The sequence below is a fragment of the Nelumbo lutea genome, chromosome 6, assembly GCF_056320005.1.
Source record: "Nelumbo lutea isolate HS-2025 chromosome 6, American lotus-T2T, whole genome shotgun sequence".
NCBI classification, from domain to species: Eukaryota; Viridiplantae; Streptophyta; class Magnoliopsida; order Proteales; family Nelumbonaceae; genus Nelumbo; species Nelumbo lutea.
Window position 1 is genome coordinate 63,844,762 of NC_142689.1, and position 17,195 is coordinate 63,861,956.

Genomic DNA, 17,195 nt, shown 5'->3' on the forward strand with positions numbered 1-17,195 from the left:
CGACCCATATCGGCTGATACGTATCATATTGAGAATACTTACAGAGGGTGTATCAGAGTTTTGACCGATTCAAGGGGTGGAGAAACCTTAAACTGACCATCCTGAACCGGATTTCAAAAAAAAAAAAACGAAAATAGCAGATACTGCTCAATATACCCCTACCAGCATATCAGACATATTGATATTTAGAACCTTGACTGTAATGACAAAGGTATCATATTCTGTTGGTAGTCCTCCCAGGCTGAAATCTGAAATAATTAGATGGCAAGCTTTAATTTAATGCTTCCTCCAATGGCATTTATTCACCATGCCCAAATGTCAATAAACATGTTCATCATTGCTTTTCTCGGATTTTCCGAACAAATCAAGTACAAATAAGCATCAACCGTTCCAAACCATTTAACTCAAAAAAGTTGACACCAACGGGAGAGAAAGACGGACCACGGGACCAGGCAAATCGATATTTAAAACACTGCTTTAAAAAGATTAACGATAGCAGCAAATGAAATTATATTTTATTTTTTAAGCGATAACCCCGCATGAAAATAAGTCAACGTTATAATGTATCGATACAAGCACCAACCAAAATATTATAAAAACAAGGAAAAAGATTGGCTTACCAGGCATATTGTTGCATATCTAACTAAACTCTAGCTGGTTTACTAATTACTCTTACTAATTGCCCTTCACAAGTGCATCTTAGTAGTTCGCGGATAGCTTTTATGCTTTACTTATTTAGTCATTTGGAGGACCTCAAAAGAGTGACATAAATAATGCATTCAACCAAAAACTCAAGCTTAGGTCACCTCATGCCCGGGGCCAAGGCAAATACATCCAACTCTTCTTGGAAATTAGAAATTTGGACTATAATGAGATAGGGGAATAGCATGCAAACCATATTAAACATTGAAACAATGGCTTCGAAAATTAAACTTCAAACAATGAAATTATATTTCAAAATCAACCCAAAAGAATGGATCGTCTTAAAATCCTATCCGCCAAATATAAAATAGCAAGACTAGAAGATCAAGAAATCAAGGTAGGGTCCATGAGGCTTAAAGCTATTTGCTATCTAAAACTTCGATTAGCCTTAGATGGCTGTGAAAGCCTTCTTTCCACCACCACCAGAAGATCCTGCTGGAATGACCTTCAACACATTGAACCTCACAGTCTTGGACAAGGGTCTGAAAATGAAGCACTAGTATGTAAATATTCCAAGTACAGATACAAGATTGGCAACAAGCCAACAGCATATTCTCTATCGGTCAGTTGGGCATTTACCTGCACTGTCCAACGATTACATGGTCACCCTCCTTCACACGGAAACATGGAGATATGTGGGCAGGAATATTGGAATGCCTCTTCTCATATCTGAAAAGTACAGATAGCAAAGGATACAATTAGATTCTTTGCCCCTCTACTCATAAGAGACAATCAATTCGTAAGTATAAACTGTTGTTTTTGCATAACTTACCTCTGGTATTTCTTCACATAGTGAAGGTAGTTGCGGCGAACAATGATGGTTCTAATCATCTTAGCACTGTGGCAGGTGCCAGCAAGAATGCGACCCCTGATGGAAACATCCCCAGTGAATGGGCATTTCTTATCGATATAAGTTCCTGCATGGATAATAATTGACTATCACGGTTTCTTGCAAGGATCTGAATTTCACATAAGTAAAAAAAATAAAATGCACAAAGAGCATGAACCACGAACACAGATTCTAATCAGTAAAATAGATTATTTATAACACCTAAACTAAATTGTGCTCATTATTTTATGACATAAGCTCTTTCCAGTAACAAGCAAATCATACTGTAAGACAACAAAATACAGTGTTAACACATGGAACATATCCTTTTTCCCACGTGCAATCATTTTTTTTTCATTTTTTTTCACGTATATTTGGGGGGAGGACTAAGAGAAATGTCATATCCATTAGAGTGTTGTATGAAAATCACATTGTTTTTTATCCACCACATGGGTTGCATGAAGATCAGACCAGGGGAAGATAAATGACCAAATCCAACATTATGAGACCAATTCAATTAAAAGAAAGTATCAAAGATACAGGGTGAAAGTAATTTGATCATGTAAAAAAGAAAAAATAGTTTGGAAAGTGATTCCTCCGGCAGTTTTTTGGACTGTGTGGATGGAAAGAAACAGAAGGATTTCTGAAGCTCTGGAGAAATCAGAAGATATAAGCTCTTTCCAGTAACAAGCAAATCATACTGTAAGACAACAAAATACAGTGTTAACACATGGAACATATCCTTTTTCCCACGTGCAATCATTTTTTTTTCATTTTTTTTCACGTATATTTGGGGGGAGGACTAAGAGAAATGTCATATCCATTAGAGTGTTGTATGAAAATCACATTGTTTTTTATCCACCACATGGGTTGCATGAAGATCAGACCAGGGGAAGATAAATGACCAAATCCAACATTATGAGACCAATTCAATTAAAAGAAAGTATCAAAGATACAGGGTGAAAGTAATTTGATCATGTAAAAAAGAAAAAATAGTTTGGAAAGTGATTCCTCCAGCAGTTTTTTGGACTGTGTGGATGGAAAGAAACAGAAGGATTTCTGAAGCTCTGGAGAAATCAGAAGATATAATTGTAAAGGAACCATGGGGGAGAATTCACTCTTGGATTGCAGTGAACAAAAATTTTACAGATATACCATACAGCTCTTTTTTAAATTCTATTTTCTTATTTTTTGTAATGTTTGAGCAATACTTTTGTACAGGTGGAGATAGTGTATTTGTGGCTCCTTGCTGTGTAGTGTGGGGGTGTTTTTATCTTTAATACAATACAATACCTTTTCTCAAAAACAATATCACCAGAATACTTGTAGAGGTTTCTTATATAAATAATCACAAATGTCAGCACATAAGAGGTGAATTAACAAGTTACATGTTCAGGACTAAGAAAACCAAAAAAGTATGAATGTCGATTGCAAAATAATAGAGTTAGGATAAGAATTCATGGAATGATATTGCACAGGATTTGTATTGCCAACCCAAAACAGTTGAGAGATGACAACAGTGATATGACCCCAATGAGAGAGAGAGAGAGTTCTATAAACATCCCTCTTGAAATGTAAAGCAAGCATACAAATAATAGACAAACTGACATGCTTAAAAGAACAACAGAAAACAATGAAGAACTAAGTATAGCTTAGATGGAAACCTAATTTATAACCATCACTGTGAAGGTAATATTTATGGAAAACCATCCTTCATTTTTCCCTCCAAGGAGCAACCACAACTGACTTTTTGATCTCTACAAATTTAAAATTGAACATCAAGGAACAGTTGAAGTAACTAATGAAAATAGTTCATTTTTTCACTTAAAGGAACATTTAAGTAGTTGGAGCAACTCAAAGGTCAAAGACAACTGACATGCTTATAACAGCATCAGAAAACAAACACTTAAAGGAACATTTAAGGACAAAACTCAATGAAGAACAAAGTATAGCTTAGTTGGAAACCTAATTTATAAACATCACTGTGAAGGTAATATTTATGGAAAACCATCCTTCATTTTTTCACTCCTAGGAGCAACCACAACTGAGAACTTTTTGATCTCTACAAATTTAAAATTGAGCATGGAGAAACAGTTGAAGTAACTAATGAAAATAATTCAGAAGCACGTTTCCATATTTTGTGGTTGGGGCAACTACATATAGGTGACTAAGTAGCACCGCTTGCCAGCTTCTACATTGAAGATAATAATAGACTATTGAACAAGTCAGCAAGACTACACTTGAACCCTTATTCACTTCAAGGAAAACAAACAAATCAACTCAAAGTTAGATCTTAAATTTAATATATATTTTTCAGAAGAAAATATGGAAAAATGTTTACTCCTCTTTGGAACTAAAAAAAAAATAGTGAAACCTGATTATGGCCTAAATTAATCCTCGCCTACTGGGCGCTATACAGCATTTAAGAACCATTGAGAATAGATATGAAATGCAGCGTGCCCTGGGATCCCACTAAAAGTTCGTTCTGCTGGATTATTGACTGTTCATGAAATATATTACTTGTTTCACGAGTAAGGGAAATTTAAGATATCGGTAATCAACATTTTTTATCTGTGTATTAAAATGCAATAAAGGTTGTTGCTCATTTTCGTATTGTGAATAAAGGAGCAATAAAACATAAAGAACAATAAACCGAACCTTCAATAGCTTCTCTCGGCGTCTTGAACCCCAGACCAATGCTTTTCCAGAAACGGTTTCCACCCTTCCCGGGCCTTTTGCCCTTTCCGCTTTTCTTCGAACTACAGCGATTTGTTACGGCGAAACAATGAGAATCAATTCCTTATGGAATTAGAACAAATATACACAAATTTAAATATTTACAAAAAAAAATGTTTCAAGTGATATGTCTCACCATAGGAACACCTTCGGCTGCTTCAGGAATGCCTTCTCCGTCTGCATTAACAGAGGCGTCAAAGATCAACCGGAAATAATGAACCACAGAGCCCATAACAATAGACAATGGCGAAAACAGTGCTTTCAGAAACGCTTCAACTGTAAATATAGTGGAAAACAAAGAGAAAACCATCGAAAATCGAATCAAACCTGTTCCGCCATGATCGAGAGATGGTAAGAGAAGGTCGACCGAAAGGAGGAGAACTAGGCACTCTGCAGTCGACTAGAGAAGGAAAAACCCTAACCTCCCTTTTTATTGGACAGTGGGAATTAGGGTAAATGTTAGAATACAACTCAATGTAGGAAGTTGCGGTGGAATCTTATGAGCTCTTATGAGCCCGATCCTCCAAGAAAGTGCAATGGTGACCGTTGATGTGGGGAGATACCGAATGAATAGTGCGGTGGAATGTGAGGCAAAGATACGAAATTGGACTATATGCCCGGGAGAATAGTTTGGAGTTTGGCTTCGGTCGGTGCAAACCCGTGCTAACACCATTCCGAGACCCTCTTGCAACTAGACCTGTTCATGCCGCCGGTAGCCGGACGGCCGGCCCGACTCCTGGATGGGTTTGAACACACATTTGAGCCCGTAGGTTTGACCTCAGGCCAAAAAGTCTAGTTTGAATTTATTTCGAGCTGGGCTTGGAATTTGCCAAAATAATTCGGCCCGAGCCTATCGCAGCTCGACCTATAAGTTAAACCAAAAGACCCTAATATCCTAACCCCTCTTCTTATTCATCTCTTTCTTGTCTTAGCCTGTTAGTTGAACCTCTCTTCTTAGTTTTCACAGTGACTCACAACCTCACACTCTCAAGCAAATATTGAACCGATGAACACTCACCAGAGCAACCAGTAAACTCCGGTTGACCAGTGGTGAGTCCTCTCTCTCTCTCTCTCTCTCTCTCTCTCTCTCTCTCTCTCTCTCTCTCTCTCTCTCTCTCTCTCTCTCTCTCTCTCTCTCTCTCTCTCTCGTTCCTCTTCTCGCTTCTTCTTTCTCAAATCTCAGACACGAACTCAAGCACCGGCGAGGCAGCGAACACAGGCACCGACGGCGGCAGTGAGTCCCCCCCCCCTCTCTCTCTCTCTCTCTCTCTCTCTCAAACACAAACCAACTTCACTTTTCACTATCAAAATCTCAGTTCATCTCGAACTCAGCACCGGCGAACACAATCACCGACGGTGAGTCCTCTTTGCCATTTTGTTGTATTACGAAATTATTGTTTAGTGTTTACATATATGCTATTAGTCGAATGCTATTATTTGTTTGAAATTCAAATGCTATTGTTTGTCCGAATGCTATTAGGGAATCATAAAAACAACCTAATGCATTAGGGATTCGCTGCCATCTTTCTGTTAGGTTGAGCTTCAGGCTTTTTATCAGGGCTTGGCTCGGGCCCAAGTTGTAGGCCCGTTGGTCGAACCGGGCTTGGTTTCGGGCCTAACAAAATCCTATTTATGAAGAGTAAAAGCCCAGCCCGACCCGGCCCATGAACAGGTCTACTTGCAACTTTGCATTGCGAATATCTCCTTATGAAATGAAATAAAGTGCATAAGTATAAAGATATTCCTAATGCAAGGTTGTAAGTACTGTTTGAGTGAGTCAGGATTTCTCCCCATAGAGTTCACTCACAACCCCATCCCATCATGTACCAGGAACATCTCCCCATAAGGCTACATTTGGAATCAGTGTACACTGATCCAAAAAGCGACCATTGTTTTTTTTTTTTTTTGAAAATAGTGATAGGTGGAAGAGTGTAAAGTATTACATTGATACAATTGATGTAGTTTTTACATCGATTATCGATGTAAAACTTTAGAGTTGATGAGGTTTTACATCGATTATCGACGTAAACTACAATCCATCCAAACACACGCAAAACTGAACCAGAGTGTAGTTTTACATCAATAATAATTACACCCTCTTTCCAAACACATACAAAACCGAACCGATGTAAAATTTACATCGGCTCTTGATTTACATCACATCCAAATGCAGCCTAAATAACAACACAAGGTAGGGTGATGTTCCTACTACACTATGGGATGGGGTTGTGAGGTCTGTGTGAGGTGTTTTCTATGAGGAGAAGATCCCGATTCAGTTTTGATAGGGTAGAGGGGCATTCGACTGGTCAACCCTGAGCCCATCCGACAATCTATCCCTCCCGTCAATTAGGAACATCTACACATGACTAAATGGGAGATATTTGCAATGCACAGAGGATGGGCTTTGGGGTGTCTGTGGGGCGCACTACGTGGGGTGTCCATCCGAACTCAACTATGTAGGTCGTAAATAAGCAAATAACCATAATCAAGTCATCAAGGAAGTAAGGTGCAACTTATGAATGATTACAAAACAAAAAAAAAAAAAAACCTTATGAATGATTAATACACAGTCCTGACAATTTCCAACAATCATTGCAGTGATGCATCGACATCTCTCCACGGGTTCAGATATGGTATTCAAGAGTTGTTTCCACACTTCTATCTACCAGATGTTACAGCTGTGTATTAAGAATATTTCTCAAGTTCACATTTGCGCTCCACAAGGGGGCGCCCCATAATGCCCCACAGCACATCCCAACCTTGTATTGGGAACACCTCTAGATCATGTCTTATCATCTCTCGTATTATCATCATGAGATGTTCCCAATACAAGGTTGGGATGTGTTGTGGGGCATTGTGGGGTGCCCCTTTGTGGGGCACAAACGAGAACTCATATTTCTCGTCATTCATGTTCCCAACACATAGTGGTGATGCTCTATGGGTAGGGATGTAGATTCAAATTGCTCTCCATAAGAACAAAGGAGATATTCACAATGTATGGCTGCAATGGCTGGTTAGGACATTAGTCAAGACTATGTATTTGGACTAAATTTAAATCCAATGTGCCTTCATATTTGCACATGTAGACTTGTTCATGGGTCGGGGTCAGGCTTGGCTTTTGTCAAATTTTGAATGGGGCCTGGCCCGAAGCCCGAGCCTAACACTTTGTAAGTTAGGCCCGAAGCCTAGCCCGTGAACATCTATGCACATGTAAATGTCATACAAATAATATGTAGGGCAAATTTCTTAAAGTACCCCTATGGTTTAGGAAATTGACTAACTCTATCTTTATTGTTTAGATATTGTCTTAAAGTACCCCTAAAGTTTTCGTCATTAAGGTCGAATTTTCCCTCTATTGTTACTCAAATTTTCAAAATAAAACCCAATTGATGAAAATTTTTAGGAACTGCCAGATAGTCTGGGTCCATTGGAAGGATGAAGAGGAACAATGTTATTCTTATTTGTATTATTAATAAATTTTGTAATTTCTTCAAATCTGTAAATTTTGTAATGGGGTTTCTTCAAATTTGTAATTTCTTAAAACATGAATAACAAGAAACCATAATGGGGTTTCTTCAATTTTGTAATTTTTTCTGAATTCATGATCGTACTACTCAAGGTTCAAAATTCTGTCACGTATTGGCTTGTATTGGCTGATACGTATCATTTTTTTGGGTTATCGGCACGAGAAGCGATCCTAAATCAATGGTACCATTTCTTTTCATTGTGCTAAAGGCGTATTGACACCGTATCGGCCACGTATTGGAATGTTTCATGAGTTTCGGTCGATACATGACAATTTTACTATTACAGAAACACAAATAAAAATGACTTGGAAAGAGGGCTTCTAAACCCATTTCAAAGGCCCTCTTTCTTCCCCCAACACTCTAGAAAGCTTCTTAACCTTCCAAGAGATTCAAATCTAGCAAAAATCCATCAAAACATCTACAAAATTGAAATATTCAACAAGTTTTTCAAGGTTGTGAAAAAAGGATCGAAAATATGTATGTTTTTTTCAAAATTTTTTACATTTTCAGTCAATGTTTTTGGGTTTTATTTATTTTTTCAGTTTGGATGCTTAAAAACATCTTTATGCATGTTGATCTGCTATTCTTGTGCAAAAAAAAAAAACCCTACTTTTTTTGATTCTATATCTAGATCTTTGTGAATATTTGAAGAAATTGCATAATAGTAAAAAATCCAAAAAAAATGATTTTTTTAGGTTTTTCTTGTGATCTACCTCTGGAAATTGATTATGTTGTAGATCTCTGGATGATCTACCATATCCATAGATCAATTGAATTTTTTCTAAATAATTGACTTTTTAAATTTCCGGAATAATATTCTTTAATTTTATGTGATTTAACCCTATAAGCTGAGTATGTTGTAAAGCTAAGGCAGATCTAACATGGCCCATAATTCCATAGATCAATATATTCAAATATCATGTGAAAATTTTAATTTGTTTATTTTTTATTTTTAGATTATAAATATTTATTTATTTCTCTAATTTTTTGCTATGATCTAAATTCTAATAATAAATATTTACAGTAAATATATGGATGATCTATTATGTCCATATTCAATAAACCCATTCAAATTTTCTGTTACATATTTACTTTTTTAATTTTAGCTTAACTTTTAGACTAAAACATGCAAAATAATTATTAATTTTAGAATAAAAATAATAGATATCCATGAAGCCATTCAAAAAAAATATATTTTTTAATTTTTAGAATAAAACATGCAAAATAATTATTTGAAAAAAAAATAAATATTTAATAAATATAGAAAAAGTGTTTGATTAAATATACAAAATTTACATAATTATTTGTTTTAATAATTGTTAATTATTTATTTGGATTGGATAACACCTGGCAAAGTGTTCAAAACAATTAAAAATAATTTTTAGAAATATTTAAATATATTAAAAGAATACAAAATAAAAGGCATTGATATATTTCACATGATAACCTATAATTTCATTGTGGACATAGTTTTGGATAATTATTTGTAAATTTGTGAATTTCTTTGTTGAATTAGATAATTTTAAATTTGTGATTAAATAAGTATATATGATGGATAATTAGTTATTTGAGTAATTAATGATTGTTATTTCTTAAATTATATAATTTATTTAATTACTCGTTAGATTTATGATTAATTGTTACTTATAGTTTCTAACATTAAATTTCTAAGTTCTAATTAATTTTTGCATATATGCTTTATGATAATGCAACACTGTGAATCTATGAGGCAGTGACACATTGATACTTGGAAGTTGAGATTTAAAATTTGACCATTTAACCTTTCAACATGGCACCCAAAAAAATTGAAGAAGAAGATGTTGGTTGGAAATATGATACAAAAGTCAATGGGAATTAATTCCATACAAAATGCAACTAGTATGGACAAATTATGAAAGGTGGTGGTATGACCCACCTGAAATAGCATTTGGCAAGAGGATATCCCAATGTTGTTGATTGCCCTAAACGCCCACTAGAAATTTCTAGGGCGATACAAAAACATCTCAAAGAACAAAAGAAGCTGAGAGACCAACAAGAAACATTAGGGCCTAGAAATGATGATGATGATAATGAAGGGGAGGAGGATGTAGAATCAATGCCTCAATATTTTAACATAGATGATGATGATGTAGAATAAATAACATATAATATGGGAAGACATGTATCACGGGCTACACAATTGAAAGGTGAGCAAATACAACGATTTCAAAGAAATAAGTTTGTATTTGCAGATTCAGAGTATCAAGGTGGTGGTGGCTTATCATAATCATCCTCATCAAAGAGTAAAAGCATATTATTCTGTACACCAAGTATAAAAGGAGCATTTTCAAAACTAAATTCCTTTAAAAATTTTTCATCAAGTAAAGGTACTCCTAATATTGAAGAGATAGATCAATATCTGTACAGAGACAAAGAGTGTTATGAGAAAAGCTTTGGACATAATATGAAAAGACCAGTTGCAAAGTTTTTATTGTACAATTACATTCCTACAAATGTAATAACTTCCCTATATTATCAAATTATGATAGATGAAGTAGCCAATGTAGGGAATGGTTTGAAGGGGCCTACAACTTATAAGGTAATGGGAAAGTTTTTAGATGAAGTGGCTGAATTAAAAGACTAGTTCAAAACATTTTATTAGAAGGCTAATATTTATGGGCTTACCATTATGTGTGATAGTTGGATAGGGCCAATTAGATTGTCTATCATAAATTTTATGATGTATTGCAATGAACAAACAGTGTTTCACAAATTTATCAATGCATCAAATGAACGACATAATACACAATATTTGTAAAAATTGATAAGTTCGATGATTGATGAAATTGGTCTTGAAAATGTTGTCTAAATCATAACAAATAATGGAAGTACTTATAAAGCAGTTGGAAACATGTTGAAAAGAAATAAAAAACACATATATTGAACACCATGTGCAATCCATTGTATTGACTTGATGTTAGAAGATATTTCAAAATTACATAAAGTGTTCAGTCTTATTGCAAAAGAGCGAAAAAGTACAACTTTTATCTAAAATCATGCCATATTTCTCAACTTGATGAGGCAGTTTAGGGCAAGAATTTAAAAAAATAATCAACAATATCAATTTTTAAACAGTAACTTCTCTATATTATAATATAATTGATCCATCATTAAAATCCTTCGGATAGTTGATAGTAAAAAAGGGCAACAATGAGAATTATATATGAAACAATGCGAAGAGTTGTTTTAATAGTCAAAGAAACTGGCCCAAATTCCCATAAGAAAATCATAAACATCATTGGGAAGAGATGGAATTCACGGCTCGTCCATAATATTCACAAAGCAAGTATGTTCTTTCTTACATTTATATTATTTATATTCAGTCCTTTATGTTGATTAAATCTTTAAAATAATAATAATTGATGGAGGGTGATTTGGCCCATCCTCATAGCTCAGGTACACGTAGGCGTGACCTAGCTCAAGTCGTGACTCAGCATGACAACACAATGGACAAGAGCACAACTCGGTGGGGAAGTCCCACCGAGTTCAACATGATAACTCGGCAGGTAAACTACTCGTCGAAAGCCACCTCGCCCGCACCTCTTCTCCGGGGTCAAGGGACTTCAGGGGGTCCCGAGTTCGGGGCACCCTGACCCCTTTTGAGGCCCGAGCTCCTCCCAATGGACCTCGGGCCACTAGCAAGCAAAAGCGCACTGATACTTAAGGGATGACCCAGCTCAGGGCAATTCGCAGGAGAACAGCTCGGTATACCATAGGAGGGCTTCTTGCCCGACCGCCGTACTAGACAAACCTGCGAATTGCAGGCATGTCCCCTCGTCGCGCCTGCCGCCTTTAGGAAGGCGTCCCACACCTGACAGACATGTACCCTGCACGATGGCCCCGCACATGCCACCTCAACCCTGCCTGTAACAGTTGTGGCAGACTGACAGTGGCGGTTATACCTGCCCTGTCAGAGGTCAGAGGGCCTAAAGCAACGAAATTTTGTTATAAGGGGCTTATTCTCAAGGAACAAGGTATCTGAAATCACTAGCGCAACCTACACTCAGAGCCTTCGTTCTCTCTTTACTTCCTGTACGCAATACTAACTTAAGCATCAGAGCGTTCCTGCCGAGAAACCCCCCAGGAGTTCTTCCTCCTTCCTCTCGTTTCAGGTACATCTTAGGAGCCACACGAACACCAGCTAGGAGTGACCCGAATGATCATGTAGACGCCTTTCAGTCACAAATGCATTTGGCGCGAGCCAGCGGGTCGTGCATGTGCGTGGCTTTCTCCACTACTTTTAGGGGAGCAGCTTGCACATGGTACCGAAACTTGGCGCCCGGGTCAATAAGAAGTTGGGTGCAATTCACACAAGCTTTCATGTCCCACTTCGTCATCAGCAAACTGTGCCCGCGAACTAAAGAAAGCATCTTCAATGTAGCACAAAGAGAGGGAGAGTCCATCCAGAGCTATATCAAGCGGTTCAACGATGCTTGTATGTAGATACCGCGCCTGGACCCCGTCGTACACCTTGTTGCTGCCAAGAAGGACGTGATGCACAAAGAGTTCAAGTGGCACATGGTCGTTAACCAACTTGCGGCCATAACCGAGTTTCTAAAGCTTGCAGATAAGTTCATAGCCACTGAAGAGGAGATCAACCAGAAGGACGAGGGCGCACCCGAAAAAAGAAAGAGAGAAGGAGAGCCTTCCAATCAAGGGGACACCCGAAGAAAAAAGGAAACAGTTCGGGGTGCAAAGCTGGGTCAATTGTTCTGAGCTCCTACACCAGACCGAGCTGATTACACCCCACTAAATGCGAAGTGGGCCGAAATCCTGATGGCGATCAAGGACGCCCCATACGTGAAGTGGCCACCCTATCTGAGGGGGAATTCCACTGAAAGAAATAAGAGTTTGTATTGTAGTTTTCACAAAGACCACGGTCACAGTACCTTGTAAAAACCTCCACGACGAGATAGAGGAGCTAATTCGTCGTGGATATTTAAGAAACTTTGTACAAAATAATAATAATAACAATAGCAATAGAATAGGTCGGCAAGGGGAGCATAGTAAGGATGCTCCTGAGTCCAGTAGCAGACCGGCCGAACAACCGCAGAGGCAGCCTCTGGAGGAGAGGCCAGTTCAGGGGACCATCCACATGATAGTGGGAGGTTCGATCGTTGCGGGCTGCACCTCAGCAGTAGCTCGGATGTCAGTTCGTGAGGCCACCCGGGAAGAGCAGAACCCCCCAAAGCGGCCGAAGACAGGAGATCCAATTTTCTTCACAGAAGACGATGCACGAGGGGTCCACTACCCCCATGATGATGCACGTAATAAAGCTAAGAATCAATGACTTCGAGGTCAAGCACGTACTCGTGGACTCAGGCAGCTCAGCCGACATCCTCTTCAAAGCTGCGTTTGACCAGCATCAGTTGCAGAGAATCGAATTGAGACCTACGGACACCCCTTTAGTGGGCTTCAGCGGAGTATAAGTCCGCCCCCTTGGGAAAATAACAGTACCTATAGAGATCGGCACATGGCATTGTGTGGTCATATTCGAGCACAACTTCCTAGTGGTAGCGACCCCCTCTCCCTACAATGCCATAATAGGTTGACCGATCACCCATGTCCTACGGGCGGTGGTCTCCACTTACCACATGGCTATGAAGTTCCCGATAGATTTCGGTGTGGGAGTAAAGGGGGGCAACCAGCTTGAGTCCCGCAAGTGCTACGTTGCCGCCCTAAAGGGGAAAACCAGGGTGGCCGACGACCTCGAACTGGAATGACCCACGGAGCAAGGCAAAGAGCGAGCCACGCCCACGGAAGAAACAGTTGCGATCCTGACCTCAACACCAGATCCAGCTCGGACGCTTCAGATCGGCACTTCCATCCAGAAGCCCTTACGATCCGAACTGGTAAGTTTTTTACTTCAAAATTTAGATATTTTTGCATGGTTTGTGGCAGAAATGCCCGATATAGACCCCGAACTCATAACTCACAGGCTGAACATTGATCCTGTAGTTAGGCTCGTTAGACAGAAGAAACGAAACCTAGCCCGGGAATGGTGGAAAATGATCAACGAGGAAGTCGAGAAGCTCCTCGTAGCAGACTTCATAAGAGAAGTCCACTACCCGAGCTGGGAAGCCAACCCCATCCTGGTAAAGAAGGCCAACGGCAAGTGGCGCATGTGCATCGACTACACCGACCTGAACCAGGCTTGCCCGAAAGACTGCTTCCCGCTCCCCAGAATCGACCATTTGGTGGACGTGACCTCAGGGCATGAGTTGTTAAGTTTCTTGGACGCCTATTCGGGCTATAACCAGATCAAGATGGACTCGACGGATGAAGAAAAGACTGCCTTCATCATGGAGTTCGGCCTGTACTGTTACAAGGTTATGCCCTTCGGGTTGAAAAACGCAGGGGCAACCTTTCAAAGGCTTGTAAATAAATTGTTTGAACCATTACTCGGCAGAAAAGTAGAATGCTATGTAGACGACATGGTCGTCAAAACTCAATTCTCACATGAATTAATATAAGGCTTGCATTCTATTTTTGAAATTTTGCGTAAGTTTAACATGAGATTGAACCCGAACAAGTGTGTGTTCGGTGTGACCTCAAGTAAATTCCTGGGATGCATTGTTAACCGGAGCGGCATTGAAGCCAATCTGGATAAGGTTTAGGCCATCTTAGATATGAGATCACCCCGTAAGTTGAAGGAGGTTCAGAGGTTGAATGGCCACATAGCCGCCCTAAGTCGCTTCATGTACAAAGGGTTCGAGTAGACCCGAGACTGTCAGCTCACGTTTGACGAGCTCAAGAATTACCTCCCTAGTGTGCCAATCTTAATCCGACCCGAGGAGGGCGACGTTTTAGAACAGTACCTCTCGGCGAGCGACGAAGTGGTCTGTTCGGTACTAATAAAGAAAGTAGATCGGGTCCAACGACCCATCTATTATGTTAGTATAGTATTGTAGGGAGCAGAGATGAGATACCCGGAGATAGAAAGCTAGCGTACGCGTTGGTAATTGCAGCTCGGAAGCTCCGCCCGTATTTCCAGGCTCACACTATTATCATTCTCACTGACAAACCTCTGAGGCAAGTCTTACTCAAGCCCGAGGTCTCTAGTCGGTTGACGAAGTGGGCCGTTGAGCTCAGTGAGTACGATCTCCAATACAAGCCGTGAACTACCATTAAGGCCCAAGCCTTAGCAGATTTCATCGTTGAGTAAACATTCAACTCCGATGTCCCTAGGCCGGTCGATAACGAGGCTCCCAGCTCGGGTGAGCCCGAAGCTCCCAGGCCGGTTGAGTCCGAGCCCCGTGAGGTAGTAGCTAGTGTGGCATCTCTCCTAGTTCGGCCAAGCACGAGCTGGGATGAGGAGCCCTGGATCCTTCACGTAGATGGCTCCTCGAACCAACAGGGCAACAAAGCCGGAATAGTCACGGCCCAAGTGGCACAAAACTGGAGAACACGCTACGCTTCGAGTTCGCGACATCTAACAATGAAGCGGAGTACGAGGCATTGATAGCTGGACTAGCTCTAGCCAGAGAAGTAAAAGCCAAGCACATCATTATCTACAACGACTCCTAGCTCGTGGTCAACCACTAGCGAGTACGAAGCTCGCGAGCCAACCATGATTGCCTACTTAGCCAAAGCCAGAGAGGCCCTGCTCAACTTCCAGTCACACTTTATCAGGCAAATCCCTAGGTCGGAGAACACTGAGGCCGATGCCCTGTCCAGGTTAGCCAGCACCAGCGACGTCACCATGAGAATTGTGTACATAGAGGACCTGCCTCGGCCTAGCATTCTCGGGGGGGGGGGGGGGGGGCAGAGGAGGTCGCTCCCATCATTCAAGCAGAGCCGAGCTGGATTGACCCACTCGCGAGCTTCTTGCTACACGGGACCCTCCCTGCAAATCGTAGCGCCATGCAGCCAAATACATCATGATAGACGAACGGTTATACCGGTGATCCTACACGCTCCCCTACCTGCATTGCTTGCGACCTACCGAAGCCGAACTCGTACTCCATGACACCCATGAGGGATTGTGCGGCGGGCACTTGGGGGCAAGGCCCTCACCCAAAAGGCGCTTCGACAAGGGTACTATTGGCCAACAATGAAGGCAGACGCTATTGAGCTCGTCAGAAAATGTGACAAATGCGAGAGACATGCCAATATTCACCACCAACCTGCTGCCGACCTCAAGTATCTCACCAGCCCATGGCCCTTTGCGCAGTGGGGCATCGATCTACTTGGGCCATTCCCGCCAGCAACGGGTGGAAGAAAGTTCTTAGTAGTGGCGGTGGACTATTTTACCAAGTGGGTAGAAGTTGAGCGCCTCGTGACGATCACAACCCAAAACATCCAAAAGTTCTTTTGGAAGAGCATTGTATACCGCTTCGGACTACCACGGTATTGATTTTCGACAATGGCAAACAGTTCGAGTACATCAAATTTCAAGATTGGTGCCGAGACATGGGGATCCAACAGAATTTTACTTCAGTCGTGCACCCTCAAGCAAACAGTTAGGCAGAAGTCATGAACAAAGCCATCCTCCGCGGACTAAAGGCACGACTGGATCGAGCTAAAGGATTGTGGGCAGATGAACTACCCAATGTCCTGTGAGCCTACCGGACCACGGAGAAGACCGCCACGGGAGAAACACCCTTCAATCTCACCTACGACACCAAAGCAGTGATCCTCGCAAAGATCGAAGTACCTATGCTATGACTAGAAGGATACAGTGATTAGACAAATGAAGATGAGCTACATACCAACCTCGATCTACTCGACGAAGTAAGGGACCTCGCGTACATTAGGACCGCAGCCTACCAGTAGAGAGTAGCTCGATACTATAATGCCAGGGTCAAGAAGCGAAACCTCCGCGTTGGCGACCTGGTCCTTCGTAAAGTTATGGTACCTGAGACCGGCGCTGGCAAGCTTGGGTCCAACTGGGAAGGTCTTTATCGAGTGAAACGAGTGCTTGGGGAAGGAACATACGAGCTTGAGACCCTCGAAGGGAAACAAATACCTCGAGCATGGAATATTGTCAACCTAAGACAATATTATTTGTAATAATTGAGTAGGCCACGAGCCACTCCCCAAGCCCAAGGGCCTGAATACCGAGCTAACATGACCTCGACACATAAGACCCACCCGCCACTTCGGCCTGGGTGAAATCCAGGAGTGGATTACTGGTCCCTCTCTAAGCCTAAGGGCCAGAATATCGAGCTAACATGACCTCGACACATAAGACCCAGCTGCCACTTCAGCCTGGGTGAAATCCAGGAGCGGACTACGGGTCCCTCCCTAAGCCTAAGGGCCAGAATACCGAGCTAACATGACCTCGGCACAAGTAGACCTCAGTCGCCACTTTGGCCTTAGTGAAACCTAAGAACAGTCTATGGATCCCTTCTTAAGCCTAA

The 17,195-nt window shown here is 40.8% G+C and overlaps 1 protein-coding gene across 1 annotated transcript; it reads right to left on the reverse strand.

The window, feature by feature from the left end:
* Positions 1 to 919: 919 nt before the first annotated feature.
* On the reverse strand, positions 920 to 5,108 carry LOC148849250 (small ribosomal subunit protein uS17). The gene is made up of 6 exons (XM_088951140.1): positions 4,595 to 5,108; positions 4,404 to 4,444; positions 4,190 to 4,290; positions 1,475 to 1,619; positions 1,282 to 1,371; positions 920 to 1,184 (listed from the first exon to the last, which is right to left on the reverse strand). Exons 1-6 carry the CDS (start codon positions 4,604 to 4,606, stop codon positions 1,091 to 1,093), a joined length of 483 nt encoding a protein of 160 aa, XP_088807266.1. The 5' UTR covers positions 4,607 to 5,108; the 3' UTR covers positions 920 to 1,090.
* Between the last annotated feature and the right edge of the window lie 12,087 nt (positions 5,109 to 17,195).